We start from the raw sequence: 21,853 nt of genomic DNA, 5'->3' as shown, positions 1-21,853 counted from the left end.
GCTGCGGGGCGGGGGCGGGGGGAGGAGGAAGGAGGGAGGCAGCGCTCCGGCGGCTCCGCGCCCCGCACTCCCGGACCTGAAGCCGGGAAGGTAGGTGCTGTCCCGCCGCCGCGCCCGGGCCCTGGGGCCTGCCCCTGCCGGCCGGCTCCGCACGCCGCGTCCCAGCGCCCCGCGACTGCGTCACCGGCCCCCCGCACGTAACCACAGCTGCCTCCGCCCGCCTCGGGCCCGGGCGGACGTTTTGCCGCCCCGGCGACGTCAGCGCGTCCGGCGTTGCTTGGCTACCCCGCCGTTCCCCCGTCCCGCTGCCGCTCGCCTCCCCGGGTGAAACTCTGACGCCGTCACCGCGGGCCTCGGCTGCGTCATAGCGGCGGGCATCCCACCTTCACGTCACACCTCCTCCTCACCTGGACACGCATTCCTCCCTCCCTGTCAACCACGACGTTTCCTCTCCCCCTCTCCAATCCCCTTACGCCAGATCTGGCGAGAGAAGATGGAGACGAGGGTGGGACTGAGTTGTGGACGACGCTCAGGAGAGGGTCGCAAGGTGGGACCCCGGACAGTGGTAGAAACAAAATGAGGACGTCCCTGAAGTTTGCCCTTCTACTGAGACACGAGGAATAGAGGGAAAGAAATGACCAACCCAGAGGCACCCGAGGCCTCACTATGGCTGTAAAGTCCTCTCTCTGCTTTCCTAACCTTTTCCCCATTTCTCTTTCACACCACTTCTTTGCCAGTCTAGATCCATCCTGGTCCCTAAATCTGCGTACAGTTCAACTCACCCCAGGTGAGGAGGCCACCTTATTTCTAGAAGAAAGGGGCAGGTTCACTAGTCAAAGTTGGTTTCCCTTCGGTGAAGAAGAATCATCTGACTGAACTTCTCTCCTGGTTGAGGGAAGAGTTCAGGTCCAAATAAATTATGAGCTCCTACTCCAAATTAAAACACTTTTCATGTGTGCCATCAGTATATACAATAATCATTGTTAACCCAACTCATTACATGGCCACTTATCTCATAGCACTTAGACCTACCAAATTTCCTTTCTTCTGTTGGGTCCCTTGGTGTGGAGGGGAAGGGGGGGTGGATAGAGAAATCAACTATTTCATGGATAAAAGTGTGATTTTTTTAAGGAAGGAGTGGGGGACCAGCCTTCTGCTTTATAAATCCCTTTGATGCATTTCCAGTATTTTGAGCCTTCACTTGAGAGAGACTTTGATTGACTCTTTACTTTTTTTTCTCTAAATCCCAACCACTCCAGAACCTATTAGTTGGAGGCACAGTACCTCCAAGGAATTAGTTTTCAGTAGCTATTTCAAAAGACTCCAGTCACTGCTGAATATTTAGAAAAGACTTGTCAGCCCTCTTTTCAAGAGCATATATTTTTCGAGAAGTATATACTAATAAACTTTTTAGTGTAGTTGCCACATATTTATCACTTTTCAGCAGCTCCAAATGTCCAAATGCACACAAAGAAACGGGATGTTGTGTGAATCATTTCATTCCAAGAAGGCACACTTCCTCTAGACTAGTCTGATACAAGAAAGAATAATTTCAAATTTTCCTGAAAAGAGCTTATTACTCTTGCCTAACTTATTCCTTTTCTTACGCTTTGAAAGAGTGACAGAACAGTGGCAGAGAAGCTTATGCTTCAAAGAGCTATTGTAATAAAAATTTTTCTGTAATATTAAACTTTAAAATATACTTAAGAAATCTTAATTAATATTTTGACTTTTATGGCACTTTCCAGTTTCCCAAGCTCCTTTCTTATCTATTAGAAAAATATGTCAAACTAGGGATACATTGGTCTGTTTTTAAGATACATGTGGGATAAGTCTGGATTAGGAAAAGTATGCTGGACTAGAGTTGAAGGAAGCCTCTAATGAGAAAGCAGAGGTAAAGACAAAAGAGATTGGTGGTTGGGTGTCAGTGTGCTGAGGAGAAAAAAAAAAAAATAGATTGATGGCTGGGAGTCACAGGTTTTGGAAACAGAAACAAAAAAGAGGTTGAGGGGGACCTGGATGGCTCAGTGGGTTAGGTGTCCAACTCTTGACCTTGGTTCAGGTCTCGATCTCAGGGTCCTGAGTTCAGGCCCTGTTTTGGGCTCCACACTGGGCATGGAGCCTACTTTAAAAAAAAAAAAAAAAAAGTTGAATCTAGTGGAAGAGAAGATGTAAAATACCAAAATAGGGCTAACTGGAGTTAGGATTTATCATGGGAGTAAATGTCAGGCCAGGGGTACAAAAAAATTAAACCTCCAACTAATATTTTTCTCTCTCTGCCCCCTTTCCATCCCTAAGTTAAATAATGGCAGAGACAAGTCTGTTAGATGCTGGGGCCTCTGCAGCCTCCACAGCTGCAGCGCTGGAGAACTTACAGGTGGAGGCGAGTTGCTCTGTGTGCCTGGAGTATCTGAAGGAGCCTGTCATCATTGAGTGTGGACACAACTTCTGCAAAGCTTGCATCACCCGTTGGTGGGAGGACCTAGAGAGGGACTTCCCTTGTCCTGTGTGTCGAAAAACATCCCGCTACCGCAGTCTCCGACCTAATCGACAACTAGGCAGTATGGTGGAAATTGCCAAGCAGCTCCAGGCTGTTAAGCGGAAGATCCGAGATGAAAGCCTCTGTCCCCAGCACCATGAGGCCCTCAGCCTCTTTTGCTATGAGGACCAGGAGGCTGTATGTTTGATATGTGCAATTTCCCACACCCACCGGGCCCACACCGTCGTGCCACTGGATGATGCCACACAGGAGTACAAGGTGGGGAACCAGACACATGATGCCAAGGTGGGGCAAGAGAGAGGAGCACAGAGGATGGCAGACTGCCTGGGTAGAGGATCCTAAGCTGAGGGCAAGACTGTATCTGGTCCTTACTCTCTAGTCACCTCAGAGCTATATACACAGAGGGCACACTACATCTGATCAGTTATCCTCAAGCATGAAGAAGAGCAGTTTTGAGGAGCGCCTCAAAATTGCTTTCTGACTTTTCCTAACATCATTTGAGTCTTATGGGTGAATATTGCTTTGTGTGGTCTTATAATGTATCATTTTTTATAAATGAATGAAACCACTTGGAGATGGTCAAACTTAGGAGGAACTGAAAAGTGGTCTGATTTCGGTCTGTCCCCCGGCTCAGAATGTTCCTTATTTTCCCATCGGTATTGGGAATACATAACATTAGTTTAGACTGATCCCCACCAGACTAAGCTGAACTTGTCTGCCATTTGTATCTGGCTAGATAATAGATAATGTGGCATCGGATTTAATTACTGTTGGGACACAGGGTAAATGTTCGAGTAATAGGAACTAAAGATTTTAATATCTTAGCACTGATCAAGTATTTTGTTTAATTATGTTAATAAAATCTTGGACACAAGATTTAAAGTTGTTTACAGTATAAGTAATAAAGACTTTATTATATTTGTAGGTGCTTTGAGTTGGATGGGAGGATAAGTCTAAAGAAGGATATCTGAGTACAGAAAGTCACTTTGACCATAATAGGCAGTCACTTGAGTAAGAAAATGATAGGATTGGGGAAGGACACGGAGTTGGTGACAGCTGGACAACTGTGAGATTCAGTGAGAGGAAAGTTTGGAGAGCAAGGAAGATGATGGGGACAGGCTGGCAGCAGGAGGAAGGACCAGAAATTGACACCCCAAATGACAGGCAAGGAAGGGAGTGGGATCAAGAGGTGATGAGATGGATAGGAAGCAAATAAATGGTTTAAAATAAATGGGTTAACCTCTGAATGTAGGATGTACAAGGCAACCCTAAATGCCACCTCTCCCACTTCCCACCCTCAGGAAAAATTGCAGAAGTGCCTGGAGCCCCTGGAGCAGAAGCTGCAGGAGATCACCCGCTGCAAGTCCTCTGAGGAGAAGAAGCCTGGAGAGCTCAAGGTAAAGGCAGATGATTCCATTTGGGCTGCTCTGCAGGCAGTTAACCACACATTAACCACACATTCTTTAATCCACCAGTTCTGATTCATTCGAAAAATGCTGTTCTCTCAAAAACAATGGTATTTTATTAGGCTTCTTTGTCATTGTACATTGTACTTAAATTATTTGCAATGATTTAAGTATTGAAGAGAAGGATGTAGGAAGTGAAGGAAGGGCAGACAGCATCTTACGTGTGGCAAGTTGAGGGAGTTCACGCCCATTGGTCTCCTTTTTTCTTGTAAAGCAGGGAGAGAGCAGGGATAGGAGTTTCTTAGAGAGACTGAGGAGAGAAGAATTTGGAAAGGTTCACTGGGGAGAAAGAAAGAAGAAGCTAACAAAAGAGCTCCCAGAACTGCCCAGTGACTTTAGGACCACATTCTCTTAAGTAAGTTCAGGTATGCTAGATGATGTTGGTTCTCCTAGACTGTTGCTCTCTCCATCCTACATCTATAGGATCCTATCTATCCTTCATGCAGGATAAAAGCCACTTCCTATACAGCCTTCCTTGACCCTTCAGAAATTAACTTTCTTAATTTGCATATAATTTTGCTTCTCTTTCATAGCATTACCATATTTGTAGCATGAGATTTTGGTATCTGTCTTATTTTATTGGACAGTGAACAATTCTTAATAGTGGCAATAATAACTAAGTATTTATTGAGTCCCATGTATGAATTCATTGGGTGCCATGACATTCCAAACTTACAGGGTTGCATTAGGTTTTAAGGTTCTGCCCAGGTTAGAGTTCTAAGAGTTCAGGCCAATGAACATGTGGGACCTAGAGGAGCTGTAAGACAAAGGAAAGGGAGTCCTGGAGGTCATCTTTAGCAAAGATGAACTTAGATACCTTGTAAAGTGGGTATTATTACCCTCAATTATCACAGGAGGAAACAAAACTTGAATAAGTATCTAGTCCAAGATCACACAGCCAATATGTAGCAAAATCAGGGATACTAGCTCTGCATGAATCCATAAGTATGTATTAAGCTTCCAGTATAGGCCAAATTCTGACACTGGGGAACAATGATGAGCAAGAACACAGTCCCTGTCCTACTTGAGCTTACAGTCCGGTGGAGAAAATAGATAATGACATGGCACGAAAGTACAGTTGCAAATTCATAAGAAGACAACATAGAAATTTGACCTCATTAAAAGCTTCCAGAAGAAATAATGAATTTTTGGAGTTGAGATTTAGGGATCACCAGAAATTAAACACAAGTTTGAAAATAGTAGAAACACTAATTTTTTAACAATAACAACATTTTGATAGAAAGCAAGTATTATTAAGTATTACTAAGTACTACCTTAGTCCTTTATATATTTGAATAAAGCAAGCATTTGAATTTTTTAAAATTATAACTAATTTTGATTGCAAAGGTGAACTTTAAAAAAAAGTTCTTTGTTCTTTTGGAGGGCTCCTGAGAAACTTAAAATATGTGAAAACGAAGCTTATTCCCAGTCATTAACTTTCCTGTTCCTGTTGATCACCTTCTTAAAGGTAAAGGATAAAGAGGGGAATAAAAATTTTTTAAAACCTTCTAAATGCTTGAACAGATCTGTGGTGTTTTTAAAAATTCAGTGGTCTCTGAAACTACCACCAACATTCCTTTTGTGACCATTTAAATTCTCCTTCCTACCTCTCCCTCATCCCTACTTCCAAAATCAGACCCAGTGCCCCTTTTAAACATAATTAGTAATTAAGCATGCTGAAGGGAAAATTATAGATAAAATAACTTCCCTGCATAATTTTAAAAAGAGACTTATGCTCAAATACACACACACACACACACACAACATAAAGGAAAGTGATTTATATAAAATCTGATATGTAAATATTTGGGCACAACTACCCTGAAAGACACCACAATGTAGTTTTATCCTTGTACCTATATGTGACATCATCAACAATGCAACAAATACAAATTCAGACTGAAATAATTGCATAGTAATGTTGACAAGCACCACAAGCAGCTTAGCTCTTGGTGACATAATTTTTCAAAATGATAAGTAACTTTTGGTAAAGTTCTAAGAAAAAAATACAGTCTTAGTTTTATTCAGCCATTTCTGAAAAATTCAGGTATATTAAAACTGGGTACAAATTAACTCTGTTTAAATTACTATGTATAAAATGACATTCAAGTCCAGGCCTATGTTTTTAAATATACAGCAGAACATAGAAAATGGTGCAGGACGGTGCATGTTGCAGAGTCATCTCACATATTGGAGTGCTAGCAGCCTTACTAGAGTACCCCCAGTTATGGCAAACAAAAAAATGCCCCTTGTTTCCAAAATATCCCTAGTGGGAAGTAAGAACCTCATTAAGAACCACTGCCCTACATATATAGAGTGAAAAAAAAAAGAGAAGGGATTATGGGATTATATAAAAGACAGCCCTTTTGCTTCCTATTTACCACAGTTATGAATCCTAAATTCTACCCATACATCACCTCTCAACATACACCAACACACACGTGTGTGTGCACACACACAAGGAAAAAAGTTGTATTTTACTTAGGGGTTAAATAAAATTCAGTTACTTTACCAGCATAAATGAATTTATTCAGGAATAGCAGAGAATTGCAATTCAGGACAAGCAAGCTAAGGCAAATCCATAGGCAAGTGTAGAGAACAAAGGAGAGGACCACTCTTCTAAAGAGGAAAGGAGGTAGTTGGGAGGGGCTCTTATAAATGAAGAGTCCTTGAAGTGACCTGGGAGTTCAGAGTATAGTGACTTTTCATTGGCTGGGTTGTGACAGTTTGTCACTGGCTGGCTTGTTGCCCTGCAAAAAGGAAACCTTCCTTCCTCCTGTTGGGGTGGTTAAGATAGGATGGACTTGCAAGGTACATCTCTTCCAATTGGGTCTACAATTGACCAGGGGTAGGGTGTGAGTGCTCCCCCTGCTGGCGTCCTGACTCCATTTTAGTGAGGTTTCCTTTTATAATTTTCACAGGGTAAATGCTGTAAGAATATATTTTGTTCCAGTGTGCACCTGAGAATGCAGCAGTGGAATGGGAAGCAGCAGCAGCTCCAGAATTAGTGCTAGCCAGCCTCTGCTGAGAACTAGCTTGAAATCCAGAAACACCAGGCTTCGATGGCCCACACTGGCTTTGCAGCCCCTCTCTATTCACCCTCAGCCCTGCCTTTCCGCCCCTATCTACTTTTTACTTCCAGATTCCCTGTCTCTGCTTCTCTTTTACTTCCCTCTTGGGTTTACTTTTCCCCATCAGTCACGTGACACTTGGGAGACTCCATCTGGGCAGATCATTTGTTGCAGTGGAGGTACAAAAGGAAGGACATGCTAGGTGATAACCTTCAGAAAGTATTATGGCTGGTGTTTTAGTACTATATTATCAAATTTCAGGAAGGTTAGAGCTTTAATTCTGTGTGGTAGCTGAGAGAAAACATATTTCAAATTTCAACAATTAATTCACAAACTTTTGGAACTTATTCCTGGGATGGGAACTGTCAGTTCTCTGAAGTGACTTGAAACTATTTAACAGGTTCTTCCCTGAAATCTATATACAGTTGACCCTTGAACAAGGTTAGCAGTGCAATGGAAAATCTGCATATAACTTTCAACTCCCCAAAAACTTAACTCTTTTTTTTATTAGTTTCAGAGATAGAGTTTAGTGATTCATCAGTTGCATATAACACCCAACACTCATTACATCACGTGCTCTCCTTAATGCCCATCACGCAGTTACATCATCCCCCACCCACCCACCTCCCCTCCAGCAACCTTCAGTTTGTTTCCTATAATTAAGAGTCTCTTATGGTTTGTCTCCCTCTCTGATTTCATCTTATTTTATTTTTCCTTCCCTTCCCCTATGCTCCTCTTGATTTGTTTCTTAAATTTCACATAGGAATGAAATCTCATGATATTTGTCTTTCTCTGACTGACTTATTTCACTTAGCATAATACCCTCTAGTTCCATCCATGTCGTTGAAAAACTTGACTCTTAATACCTTACTGTTGACCACAAGCATTAGTGATGACATAAACAGTGATTAACACCTATTTTATATGTTATTTGTATTATATATTGTATTCTCACAAAGTGAACTGGAGAAAAGGAAATGTTATTAAGGAAAGCATAAGGAAAAGAAAATACCTTTATGGTACTATACCCTATTTATGGAAAAAAAATCCTTGTATAAATGGACCCTCACAGTTCAAACCTTTATTGTTCAACAGTCAACTGTATGTATTTTGTAATAACCCATTACTAAAATCTTACTGATTCTGATACTATTCTGGTTGGTTCTCTGGTTTTTAGAGGGTAGATGTCTGGCAATATACAAATGATCACCATCTCATCTCTAACTTCCCAGTACTTATTTCTTTCCTTTTCTTGATAAATTGCATTAGCTAGAACTTTAGAGTTGGAAATAGCAGATATATCTTGTATCCATAATAGTAGATGTCATTATATTATTGAGTTCTTATATCTTGCTTTTTTTTCACTAAACCATAGAAGTACAGCTTTTTTAAGAAGTTAATAAAATTAAAATTTTTTTAAACACTGATTTTTTAAAATTCCCCAGTGGTCTTCATTCCCGAGTAATCAGTAAGGGTGACATTGGGGAAGGAGCCATTACTTACAGAAGGAAATTTCAATGGAGAGAAACATGAGTATCCTGTTAAGCTATTTCCATTGACACTGGAAGTCTGTGTTAATTCATACACATGGTGGGTAGGGTAAGGCCCCACTGGCCCTGCTAAATATAACACCTTCCCACTTTTCTCAGAGACTAGTGGAATGTCGCCGGCAACAGATCTTAAAGGAATTTGAAGAGCTTCATAGGCGGCTGGATGAAGAGCAGCAGATGTTGCTTTCACGACTGGAGGAGGAGGAACAAGACATTCTACAGCGCCTCCGAGAAAATGCTGCTCACCTTGGAGACAAGCGCCGGGACCTGGCCCACTTGGCTGCTGAGGTGGAGGGCAAGTGCTTACAGTCAGGCTTCGAGATGCTTAAGGTTCGACCTTTGCCCCTGTATAGCCCCTCAGATCAAGTGCAGTATAGCTTTGCACAGGCCATTCTGTCAACCTGGGATGCTCACTCTTCTGCTCTGCTTCTCTAATCCAGTTCTTTATTCCAGACATACTCAAAGGATCTTTTTCTATAGAAAGGCTTCTCTGATTTCTCCCATCCCCTTCTAATCATTTCTATGTTCTTATGTCTTGTGAACAATTTTGTGCTTAATTTGTACCAAAGAAAAAAATTCCATTTGAAAGGAGGGAAATCGAGTCTGAATTAGTGAAAAAAACTATACATTAAAAATTATGTAAATGTAGTTGCCATTACTTTTAGGTCCTGGAACTTGATTTACCTACTGCTAAAAAAAAATACAAACCTAGTTTGAAGGACACTTGAAATTATGTATAAATAATATATTAATTTTGATATGTAAATAATGCCTCTAAAATGTTTGAAATAATTTGTTCTTTTAAGCAGATGAATGGTGTTAGCAAGGCTGTAGGAAATATGTCTCTTATTTTAGAGATCAGATTACCAACATTTGAATCAGTGAGGCTTCGTTGTACATTTATCTGCATGTTATGTATTGCTTGGTACTTATTCTTGTGTCCCTTCATGTATGTGTGTTCTGCCTTCCACATTAAACTGGGAAATCCTTGGGGGGCAGAGATTTCTCTTCTTTGTCTGCTGGACCCCAAGTATTCACAAATCAGGATTGGCACACAGTTATTAATATTTATTAACCAGTACCAGACAGGGATAATAAACAACAACAGGAAAGTGTGATTCATTCCTATGCCACCAGTCTATACTGATCCTCAAGGAGACAGGTGTGTGGTTGGTACTTGGGGGACAGAGTAAAGAGCAGACAATGCAAATGTCCTTTGCATTGAGCTCCCAGTGTCCTTAAGGAGCAAGACAAGGACACAAGAAACCATTTGGAAGTGATAAAAATTACCAAGCTTCGTGCTAACCAGAAGTTGAAAATAGGGATCAGGTCGAGAGATGTACTCAGATCCCTCTGTAGCTCTTCCCCTTGCATTGTGACCCTTAGTTTGCCCTATTCCTATTGTATAGATCTAAGACTTTGGGGAGGGGGGAACCTTTTGCCTGTAGGACCCTTGACTACCAGGACCAATATTGCTTTCTTTTCTCCTTCCCTCTAGGATGTCAAAAGTACCCTGGAAAAGTAAGTGATTCTTGCATCTCTTTGAGTGAGTTAGGTCTTAGGTTAGAGACCAGGAGTACAGTAAGGAGTTAGGGGAGAAGGATAGGAAAGTCACGCAGTGTCTGGGTAGGATGTGGGAGAAGATTCATTGCATCCATGAAGCCAGTTAGAGAGCAAATCATTGGGAGTAATAGTCCATTACCTTTTCCCCTTTGAGCATCAGGACTAACCTGGTAAGGAAGATACCAAGGTAATGTAGAACCAGATTCTCCCTGTGCCTGTGGGTGGAAATGTGTCCAAACAAGACAGACAAAGGAAGGGGTTGGGAGAGTGGGGAGAGTGATTACTACTTGCATGAAATATAGTCATACCCCCAGAAAGTTCTGAGACTCATTCTTAAAATAAGGCTCTGTTCAGGGAGCCATATGGCTCTCCATAGATTGGCAAAAGAAAGCGGTAAGTGAGTACTTGTCTTCAGAGAGGAGGGAGAAAGTGGGAGGATGGAGAATTTTAGTTTCTCCCTAAAGAGAGGGACTATCATTCATCTAAAATAGTCTGCATACTCACTCAGCTGGAGCTTCCCCTGACCCTGCCCTTTCTTCCCCTATCTCCCTATCCCTCCTAGATGTGAGAAGGTGAAGACCATGGAGGTGACTTCAGTGTCTATAGAGCTGGAAAAGAACTTCAGCAATTTCCCCCGACAGTACTTTGCCCTAAGGAAAATCCTTAAACAGCTAATTGGTGAGTTGTTCCCAAAAGTAAACTAGCAGAGGGAATCAGCAGAGAAGAAAGTCTTTAGATCCCACTTTATCTGGACTTAACTTATCCCATCTGTCACTTTTTGTGCCTATCCCTTTACCTGGCTTTCAGTTTCACTATGAGTAACAGAGCTTAGGAGTCATCTACTCTTAGGTCCACACTTTTCTAAATAGGCACCCAGAGAGGTTAAATAATATGCCTAAACTTGTCCCCCCGCCCCCCCGGCCTTGAGAGTGAAAGGGAGTATCATTAATATTTACTCAAAGAAAATTGTCGTGAACCAGTTCCAGATACATGGTCACCCTATCCCTAGACCATAATGCTGTCTTGCTGTGTATCCTTCTAAACATTTTCTGTTCTTTCTGGCCCTTAGACTGTGACTTGTGCTTCTTCACATAGTGAGATGATGTCACAGGGTGGTGGAGAAGGGATCAGGCAGGAGCCTAAACCATCAGCCCTTGCAGAATCAAGAGATCATTAGCTGTTTACTTTAGGGCCAGGGTGAGAAGGGAAGCCATTGTTCCCTCCTTTCCCTTAGGTGAGACCATGGATTGAGAAAGTTAACCAAACCCCACGGTGTTCTGGGGACCTTTAAGGAAGCAGGCTCTGTAAAGGCAGGCTGGAAGAGTGAGGCAGGGGCATTTAGCTATTCCCATCCTCATCTAGCTCCCCACTCTGGCTTCTCCCGCCAGCGGATGTGACCCTGGACCCAGAGACTGCTCACCCTAACCTAGTCCTGTCAGAAGATCGTAAGAGCGTCAAGTTTGTGGAGACAAGACTCCGGGATCTCCCTGACACACCACGGCGGTTCACCTTCTACCCTTGTGTCCTGGCTACTGAGGGCTTCACCTCAGGCCGACACTACTGGGAGGTGGAGGTGGGTGATAAGACCCACTGGGCAGTGGGCGTGTGCCGGGACTCCGTGAGCCGAAAGGGCGAGCTGACTCCACTCCCTGAGACTGGCTACTGGCGGGTGCGGCTATGGAATGGGGACAAATATGCAGCCACCACCACGCCTTTTACCCCTTTGCACATCAAGGTGAAACCCAAGCGGGTGGGCATATTCCTAGACTATGAGGCCGGCACACTGTCTTTTTACAACGTCACAGACCGCTCTCATATCTACACTTTTACTGATACTTTTACTGAGAAACTTTGGCCCCTCTTCTATCCAGGCATCCGGGCTGGTCGGAAGAATGCTGCACCACTTACCATCAGGCCCCCAACAGATTGGGAGTGACAGGTAGGGATGTGGGAATAATTGGGGTGAGTCAGGGTCAAGAGCTATGGGCCTTCCTTCCTGTGACCTGCTGGAACGTCTTCGTGTCTGCCTGGTTCCAGTCCTGCACTGTCTAGGAGAGGCATCTTGGTTTCTAGAATGGTTTATATGGAGGAGTAGATAGGACTGGTCTGGGATGAGAGCACAGCTGTGTCTCCCTTCTGTCAGAGTGGGGAGCTAGTTCCCAGGGGTTGTCTCCCCTGAAGTCCATCAGGTTTTTCTATTGCACATGGATAGGTTGGGAAGGAAGGAGAGGCTTTTCCGGAAACAGAAAGTCTGTGGGAGGGTCTGACTTGCTCAAAACCAGAAGAGGAAACAGAAACCCCTGTACATCCTTTTAGGGGGTTCTTTGACCCAGAATGGTCTTATTTCTTGAGGAAGATCAGAGGGGTCTGTGTACCTCTAGACTAAAATAAAGATGAATGATAGTTGCTCTTATGGGTCTAGAAGTTAAGGAGGTTTTTTTTGTTTGTTTGTTTGTTTTTGAGGGCAGAGATTGAGCATCAAGATTAGAAAGAAAGTTGGGAAAGGGGCTAAAGGAACAGATTCCTAGTGACCAATGAAGGGGAAAGGGGTTTCTTTGGTCTTCCATTCCCAGAGTAAGTTGCCATTATGAGTAGGATTGGCCAGAGGTAGGAATGTGGGGAGGAAAGGGTGAGAAGAAAGGAGAGGAGAAATCGGGTCCCTCTCTCAGCCTTCAGCAAAGCTGGCTTAGTGCCTGCCTCCTTTGAGTTGATTGTCTCTAAGATGTCAGTCAGTCACCTTTCTCCTGCAGAGATGAGGTACCAGAGACCCCTCAAGACACATCTACCCTTTCACTGCTTTCCCAAGGGAACCTGGAAAGGACAGTCAGGTATTAGAGGAAAGAGAAAGGTTTTTCTATCCAAAGCCCTGGCCTTAAAGAATGTTACTAAGTAGCTGCTCCCAAGTTGTCAGCCTTGTTCCTTGGCTAAGGTGTCCAAGCCAAAAAGGGAGAAAGGAAATAGAGTCTTCCTCACCCTGAGGACAGGGTAGAAGAGAGGGTGTGTAGAGGGAAGGGTAAGATAGGCAACTTCCTTTAGCCTGTGTGCATATGGCCTGGAACTAGTGTTCACAGGAGCCAGTCTTTTGCTTATTTGTTGCCATCCTTCACCTTTTGCCATTTCCCCTATCAGAGAATGTAAATCATTTTAACATTAGGCCAAAATAAACAACTTGTAGGGTACATATGTTGTCAAAAAAGGTTAAAGCTATGCATGCCAAACCGAACTAAAATGATTTGGAATATCTGCTATTTGGGTGATCAGGGGTTCACAGAAGATTGGGACAACAAACTGCAGTTTATTGAGGGTGTTTCAATTCCTCCTACCACCTCAACAGGACTTTGTCCAGACTCTCCTCTTACCTTTGTGCCTTGACTGTGGTTCTTTGTGGCAAGATGCTTTGGTTGGTAAAACAATATGGAACAAAGGATCCACTGAAGTGATCTCTGTGTTGTGTGGTAATTTGACGATGGCCTTGTGTTGATGTGTAAGAATCACTGGTGTTAAGAATGCATGATCCTGGGGTTTGCCCTCAGTGATTAATCAAGGTCTGGGGTGGGCCTGGATGTCTACATTGTAAACATACTCCTCATTTGAATTTAGGGATCCTTGTGAAATTAATCCCAGAGGAGGTTTTGGCCATTTCTTCTGAGCTGGAGGCCTGGTTTCCTGCATGGCCTGTTGGGGTTTGAGAAGGGAGAGAGGCCTTTTTCTCTCCTTAATGCTACCCTTTCCCTGTCTCAAGGTTCATTCATGTTCTGCCGCTCCAGCTCACATCCCTCTACTTCTGACTTCAGGAACTGGTGGTCATTAACTATGAGGCAGAAGTAAACACAGGATGTCAAACAGAACAAACAGGAGACAGGTCAGAGTAAGGGATGTGAAGTATATGATTGGAATAGGGGAGGTGGAGGAGGGGTGAGTTTCAGGAGCAGGAGATGTCAGAAGTTTCTGTGCTCCAGTACCTAAGACTAGAAGTTAGCTAGGATCACCTACTGTGTGTCCAGCACTGCATAATAGGAAGTGGGGTGTTTTGTTTTTTTTTTTTTTTGGTAAGTGGAAAAGAATGGGAATAAGCTGTGCTTCCTTCCTTTGACCACCCTCATGATCCTTTCCAATTTCACTCCCACTGGTACCAGTGCTTTTTTTGAATGTATAACTTCTGTTCCTTCAGTCTGTAGATCTTTCAGGCATCTGCCTTTGGCTTCAGGAGCGTAGGGCAGAAGTTCTAGCTGGGTATAAATTGCACATAAGCATCTCCCCAACCTATCTGCATAAAGAGACCAGTCTTGTGTCCTAAAAATGTTTTGCAGTTTAAGGTCTTCCCCTGTTCACTAGACTTTCCTACCTAGTATAACTGATCATGGGCTTGAGGAAGACTAGAAGGTAGCCAAAACTCAGAAAGGGACCCTGGACTTGGGTTGCAGGGGTGGGTGTGGGTTTACAAATAACTGGGGTCCCTGAGGCCGCAGGGTGGCGCCGGAGTAAGGATCGCGGAGGGAGCCTCGCGGGCCCAGGAACTACACTTCCCAGGAGGCCGTGCGCGGGCGCCTGAGGCGGGGCTATCGGAGGGGCGGGACCTGCGGACTGTCGTGTGTGAGGGACTCGCGCGACGCAGATGGCTGGGCCGGTGAAGGACCGCGAGGCCTTCCAGAGGCTCAGCTTCCTGTACCAGGTGAGTCCGCGTGTCGGGGCGTACGGGGAGGCGGCCGGATGTGGCCGGCCACGAAGTAATGGTTTCCTTCCCCCAGGCCGCCCACTGTGTCCTTGCGCAGGACCCCACGAACCAGGCGCTGGCGAGGTTTTACTGCCACACGGAGAGGACCATCGCAAAGCGGCTGGTCTTGCGGCGGTGAGACGCTCAGGGAACCTGGCGGCGGGCGCGAAGCAAGGGAGAGGAAGCGCGGGCGCTCGGACCACCATCCCCTTCCGTCCGCAGGGACCCCTCGGTGAAGAGGACCCTCTGTCGTGGCTGCTCTTCCCTCCTCATCCCGGGCCTCACCTGCACCCAGCGCCAGAGACGTGAGTGCTCCTGATGATGTGGGGGTGATTGAGGAGCACCAGTGGGCTGGGGAGGAGACCCCCTTCCTCGCTTTAGATGGGCGTCGGGCGTGGGATTTACAGCAGCCGGCTCTTTCCAGCTCTGGGTTGAATTGCTAACTTCACTTGGACCAACTAAGGAAAGGCAGTAGGGAATGATGTTGCCATAAGGCGTAACCCACCCATACATACTAATAGATGTTATTTTGTATGGTGGAGGACAGGATTCACATCACCATTCGTTCATTCATTCGACAAATATTTTTCTGAGATGAGTCAAGTATTGTACAAGATCCATTATTCTCACTGAAATTATAGTCTGATAGGACAGACTAAGAAACAAGATAGTGTAGAAAAATGCTTTACTTGAGGAAGTAAAATGCTAAATTACTTATACTAGTAGTCGTGCGGTTCATGATAAGCAAACGGAGTGAGAAATGGAAATTCTAGGCATGTGTGAGGACTCTGAGACAGGAGAGCTTGTGGTGCTGTCAAGGAGACCAGAGTTCAGGAACCTGGAGTTTGAGATAGGCAAGGGCAAAAAAACATGAGGCTGAAGAAGGAAACAGGGCAGATCTTGAAGAGGCTTGTTAAGGAGTTCGGACTTTATCTTAAGGGATACCAAGAAATTGACAGACTTTAAGCAGAGGTAAGATGCGTCAAATTTGTATTCAAACTTGGGGAGTGTTGGAATTCTTACTGAGAAACAGTGGAGGCAAAACTGGGTGCAGGAGACCTTTTCTTCTCCTAAACCTCAGAAAGGGACCCTGGACTTGGGTTGCAGGGGTGGGTGTGGGTTTACAAATAACTGGGCACTTCCCTCCTCCTCTCCACTTTCATCCAGGCTGCAGGGGACAGCGCTGGACAGTACAGACTTGCCTAACATGCCAACGCAGCCAGCGTTTCCTCAATGATCCTGATCATCTACTCTGGGGAGACCGGCCTGAGGCCCAGCTGGGGAGCCAGGCCAGTGACAGGTTTGTAGAGAAAAATTGGGGATGCCCCAGGAAGATAGGCTTGATGGGGGGCATAGAGGTGAAAAGAACACACAGGTGGATTCTGGATTGGTGTGAGAGGTGCTACAATCTTAAAAAACTCAAATTCTCATCTACCCAGATCTCAAACCACCACAGCCCCTGCCAAATGCAGCTCACCCCATTCCAGCCCACCTCCCTGAGGAGAAAGTGTAGCCTCAGAGCTCCAGTCACCAGTGATGGATTCACCCTATCTTTCAAATAAAGTATAATTGTGTTTCACTTTGTGTGCTTCTGTGAGTATTTCAGCTTTTTATTCTGTTTTCCTCTGTTTCAGTTTGTATTTTTCTGTCACTGGCTAAACTCTCTGTCTTTACCCATGCTCATATTCCTACCATTAAGGGAGATCCTGATTTCCATAGACCACTTGACCCCACTAAGCAGCTTCCATTTCCAGGGCCCTGACCCCAGTGCTCCTTCATCCCTGCTTCCTCAGTACAGTGCCACATTTGGAACTCATGGTCCAGGGTTGTCTGTAAGAGCTTGAGCCTTCATAGAGCATTTTTTATTTAGGTAGCCCTAACTGTTGACTAAAGGGCTAGACAGACTACTGATACCACTGGTGGTGTTTTTATTTATTTATTTTTTTTAAGATATTTATTTATTTATGTATTAGAGAGTGTGAGAGAGAGCACAAGTGGGGGCAGGAGGGGAGGGGCAGAGGGAGAGGGAGAAGCAGACTCCCTGCTGAGCAGGGAGCCCAACTTGGGGCTCGATCCCAGTACTCTGGGATCATGACCTGAGCTAAAGGCAGATGCTTAACTGACTGAGCCACCCAGGTCCCTGGTGTTGTTTTTATTTATTTATTTTTTAAAGATTTTATTTATTTATTTGACAGAGAGAGACACAGTGAGAGAGGGACCGCAAGCAGGGGGAGCGGGAGAGGGAGAAGCAGGCTCTCTGCGGAGCAGGGAGCCCGATGTGGGACTCGACCCTGGGACCATGACCTGAGCCGAAGGCAGACGCTTAACGACTGAGCCACCCAGGCGCCCTCTGGTGTTGTTTTTAAACAAGGAAAAAAGTTTAGCGGTCAGAGTGGCTTCAGATCCTCCAGACTCACTCAGCCTTTCCCAATCTCGGTTTTCTTTTATAAACCTAATAAGGGAATTGTACAAATCTGAACTAACAAGGTCAAAGGTGCTAATGAAAGGACACTGGTGAACACTACACAAGTATGCCCCAAAGGTAAACCCTCAGGGTTTTCTTGAGAATAAGTAAATAACAAAAATTTTTTTATTTGATATCCCTAGGAAACTTATTCAAAGATAGAATTTCAGACTGACCACTTTGCTTGGTGCCAGCTAATCAATTTACCTCAAACATACAAATAAAATTCACTGTTCTCAGAATGCAGTGTTTTTTTGTCCCTTTCTCTTATAAATCCTGTGTTGTACTTATTTATTGCTGCATAAAAGTCACTGCATAATGCAGCTTCAAACAACGATTCTGTGGACTAAACTGTCTGAGAGCTTGGCTGGGTAGTTCCTTCTGTTCCATATGGCATCAGCTGGAGTCACTCAGCTGCATTTAGCTAGTGGCTGTGGCACCTGATCTGGAAGACCCAAGAAGCCTCTTTTGCACCTCATTGCTTTTCAGTGTGGCCTAGCTACATAGCTGGTTTTGAGGTCCTCACAGCATGGCTGGCTCAGGGTGGTTGAACCTCTTACATGCTGTGGCTTCCACAGAGAGCATTTCAAGAGGACAAGCTCCAAGGTGTAAGTACTTATCAAGCCTCTGTATTCATCACACTTGCTAATGTCCCCTTGACAAAGCAAGTCAGGTAACCAAGCTCAGGTTCAACATGTAAGGGGCATGGATACTGAGAAGTTCATTCATTCCCTGGGGACCACCAATGTAGAAATTTACCACATCTTTATTTTGCCTTCATCCCTGACTCAGTCTCTCCACTGATTGCTTCATCTGTCAATAAGTTAGGTGCATGAAAAATGGTAATTAGTGTGCAAGTAACTAAATGCTTCTGAATTACTTTCTGATCACTTATTTCTAGAGATAATGTCTACCTGGGTCAGGGTAGATCTGGGCCCTTTTTGTCTTCAGCTCATATTCCTTGGCTACACCCATGAGTCTCATTTCTGAGCTCATTGGCTCTTGCACACTAGATCTGATTTTTGGCTAAGTTTGTTTTAAGTGTGCTGTTGGTTGCACATGACTGAACATGCCCACAGTGGGATAGTAATGGGGGAACTTGTGAGATCTGATTTCTTGGCTGAATCATAAAGTGATACCTCTCATGTGGGAGACTATGGGAAGAATGTCCCAATTAGGAAAATAGGTGAAACAATGCGGAATGTGGTTCACTTAGGAGTTTGTGGTTCATTCATCTTTTTTATGTTTTTATCAGTATACGTTCCTCTAACTAGAGGTCATACTCCTATTCCTCCTTTCTAAACTCTGTCCTTTTTCATGTTTTGGGGGTTTTTTTAAGATTTTTTATTTTTGGGGTGCCTGGGTGGTGCAGTCAGTTAAGCAGTTATTTAAGCATCTGCCTTCAGCTCAGGTCATGATCCCAGGGTCCTGGGCTTGAGCCCTGGGTCGGGCTCCCTGCTCAGCGAGGAGTCAGCTTCTCCCTCGCCCTCCCCCCACACACACTCATGCTCTTTCTCTAGCTCTGCAGTCTATCTCAAATAAATAAAATCTTTAAAAAAAGATTTTTTATTTTCAAGTAATCTACACACAACATGGGGCTCGAAATTACAACCCCGAGATCAAGAGTCACATGCTCCACTGACTGAGCAGGCCAGGTACCTCTCATGTTTACTTATAATAAGATAGTTGTCAATATATGCAAAAGTGGACTCCCTATAACAAGGAAATCAAATCCTAGTATGCAATAGCTTTCCTTAATGTTTCTAAACAATTTAATAATTCCAAATGTGTGCCCTTTGCACTGGGTGTTGTATATAAGTGATGAATCACTGAATTCTACTCCTGAAACCAATATTGCACTGTATGTTAACTAGAATTTAAATGAAAGTATTTTTAAAAAGCCAAAACAAAACAAAATGTATGCCCTTTTTGGTTTCTTTTTTTAATTTAAATTCCATTAATTAACATATAGTATATCATTAGTTTCAGAAGTAGAGTTTAGTGATTAATCAGTTGCATATAACACCTGGTGCTCATTACATCAAGTGCCCTCCTTAATGCCCATCATCCAGTTACCCCATACCCTACTCACCTCCCCTCCAGCAACCCTCAATTTGTTTCCTGTAGTTAAGAGTCTCCTGGGGCACCTGGGTGGCTCAGTCAGTTGGGCATCTGCCTTCAGGTCAGGTCATGATCCTGGGTTCCTGGGATCAAGCCCCACATTGGGTTCCCTGCTCAGTGGGGAGCCTGCTTCTCCCTCCCCACTGCCTGCCGCTCCACCTGCTTGTGCTCTCTCTCAAATAAATAAAATCTTTAAAAAAAAAAAGAAGAAGAGGGGCGCCTGGGTGGCTCAGTCATTAAGCATCTGCCTTCGGCTCAGGTCATGATCCCAGGGTCCTGGGATCGAGCCCCGCATCGGGCTCCCTGCTCGGCGGAGAGCCTGCTTCTCCCTCTCCCACTCCCCCTGCTTGTGTTCCCTCTCTCGCTGTCTCTCTCTCTGTCAAATAAATAAAATCTTAAAAAAAATAAAAAGAAATAGGATCAAGTAAGTATGAAAATTTGGTATGCCAGTAAAGTGGAATCTCAAATCTCTGGGGGAAAGATAGGCTTTTTAATTAATAGTATTAGAACAACTGGATAGCCTCTGGGAAAAGATAAAATTAGAGCCACACTTCACATCACACACTAGAATAAACTCCAATAGATCAGAAATTTAAATATAAATAATGATACCATATAAGTACTAAAAGAGCACATTGATTAATTCTTCTATAACCTGTGGATTGGGAAGACCTTTCTAACCATGATTCAAAATACAGAATAAAAGAAAATATTAACAAACATTATATAAAAGTAAAAATATATGTGTTTTGGAAAAAAATAGACAAAGGACAAATTACAAAGATGTGTAACATAGTACAAATAACTTGTAGCTTATCTTCCTGCTCCAGTTCTTAAAAATCCAGAACACAAACACAAAGACCAAAAAAAGAAAACGTTTAAGTAAAAGACATCAGTGGAGATTTCATTGAAAAGGAAAGGCAAATGGCCTTGATACATATGAAAAGATGCTCAGTTGCATTCATGATAAAATAAAACTACCAAGATAACAATTTCCCATTGATCAGAGTGACAAACGTGCCAAACTTCGTCAAAGCACCCTGTTAGTAAGGCTGTGGAGAAATGGTCCCATTATAACATTGCTGACTGGGGGCAAAACGTTTAATAGAATCCCTGTGGAGTAGAATTCAGCACCATCTAACAAAATTACATCTATAATTACCCTTAGACTCAGAAACTTCATTTCTAATAATCTACTCAGTATATATTTCCACGGTGAACATTCATGAGGCATTATTTGTCATAACAAAACACTGGAAATGACACAATGTCCATCAGTACGGAGACTGAATAAACTGGTACGTCCAGACAACAATGCTATGCAGCTGTAAAAAGAATGAAAAAGACCTGCATAACTAATATGGAGCAATCCTCAGGATATATTATTAAATGACAGAAGTTGATGTGGGAAACACAGGCAGAAGAGAAATAATTGAATTTCCTTACTATATACAGTCCATTGACAAGTCCTTGAAACAGGCATAGCGACATTCCTCTAGGGACATCCAACTGCCTGGATGTTAATACTTTGCTAAGGGCAAAACACAATCCTAGCCCAACCCCTCCCCCTTCAAGGATCCTGTAAATTTACTTTAATTTTTTTTTTTAAGATTTTATTTTTTTGAGAGAGAGAACACATGACAGGGGGAAGGTCAAAGGGAGAAGCTGACTCCCCACTGAGCAGGGAGCCCGATGCGGGGCTCGATCCCGAACTCCAGGATCATGACCTGAGCCAAAGGCAGTTGCCCAACTGAGCCACCCAGGTGCCCCTAAATTTACTTTAACATATAAAAATTCCTTTGGAAACTTCCTTTATCTCTACCCCCCAAGATATGTGTTGGCAATCATCCCCCAAGTATATGGCCCACCGATATACATCTGCAGGGTCTCATGTCTAAGGTTTTATTAGACTGTAATAAATGACCTTTTCCCAACAATAGGTAGCCCCTTCAGGATCCTGGAAACCTTGCTTCCAAAATTCCTTAGAGACTTATGCTATCCCTAACCCCCTCCCAACTTGAAAGTATATAACGGGCCACTCCTCCTGACCCCATTGCAGCTCCTTCTGCCCACGGGTTCTGTCCCTGTGCTTTCATAAAACCACCTTTTTGCACCAAAGATGTCTCAAGAATTCTTCCTTGGTCATCGGCTCCGGATCCCACCCCACCAAACCTCACCTACATTCCAAAACCAAATCAAGGTCATGATCCCAGGCTCCTGGGATCGAGCCCCGCATTGGGCTCCCTGCTCAGCGGAGAGTCTGCTTCTCCCTCTGCCTGCTGCTCCCCCTGCTTGTGCTCTCTCTCTCTGACAAATAAAAATCTTAAGAAAGAAAGAGAGAAAAAAGAGAAATAAATGAAAGAAAGAAAGAAAGAAAGAAAGAAAGAAAGAAAGAAAGAAAGAA

At 43.8% G+C, this 21,853-nt stretch overlaps 2 protein-coding genes across 7 annotated transcripts; both read left to right on the top strand.

Moving 5' to 3' along the window:
- Positions 1–13: 13 nt before the first annotated feature.
- On the top strand, positions 14–14,012 carry LOC118027377 (E3 ubiquitin-protein ligase TRIM39). Of its 6 annotated transcripts, XM_035030698.1 has the most exons (9): positions 122–787; positions 2,299–2,758; positions 3,802–3,897; positions 8,687–8,917; positions 10,086–10,108; positions 10,713–10,828; positions 11,539–11,723; positions 12,022–12,089; positions 13,893–13,976. In XM_035030698.1, exons 2-9 carry the CDS (start codon positions 2,306–2,308, stop codon positions 13,936–13,938), a joined length of 1,218 nt encoding a protein of 405 aa, XP_034886589.1. In that variant the 5' UTR covers positions 122–787; positions 2,299–2,305; the 3' UTR covers positions 13,939–13,976. The 6 variants fall into 6 exon arrangements, with proteins under 6 accessions (XP_034886584.1, XP_034886587.1, XP_034886585.1 ...); XM_035030696.1 differs by adding an exon at positions 16–90 and having other exon boundaries at positions 743–787; positions 11,539–14,012; XM_035030694.1 differs by adding an exon at positions 40–90 and having other exon boundaries at positions 738–787; positions 11,539–14,012.
- Positions 14,013–14,540: 528 nt separating this feature from the next.
- Positions 14,541–16,443, top strand: RPP21 (ribonuclease P/MRP subunit p21). Its single transcript, XM_035030700.1, has 5 exons — positions 14,541–14,822; positions 14,899–14,999; positions 15,087–15,169; positions 16,032–16,164; positions 16,304–16,443. The coding sequence occupies exons 1-5, from the start codon at positions 14,766–14,768 to the stop codon at positions 16,362–16,364; spliced, it is 435 nt and encodes a 144-aa protein (XP_034886591.1). The 5' UTR covers positions 14,541–14,765; the 3' UTR covers positions 16,365–16,443.
- The last annotated feature ends 5,410 nt before the right edge of the window (positions 16,444–21,853 follow it).

Source organism: Mirounga leonina, unplaced genomic scaffold, assembly GCF_011800145.1.
Source record: "Mirounga leonina isolate KUSES-001 unplaced genomic scaffold, KU_Mleo_1.0 Mir_366, whole genome shotgun sequence".
Lineage (NCBI taxonomy): Eukaryota > Metazoa > Chordata > Mammalia > Carnivora > Phocidae > Mirounga > Mirounga leonina.
Note: the sequence above shows the minus strand (reverse complement) of the source record. Positions and strands in the feature narration are given on the sequence as shown.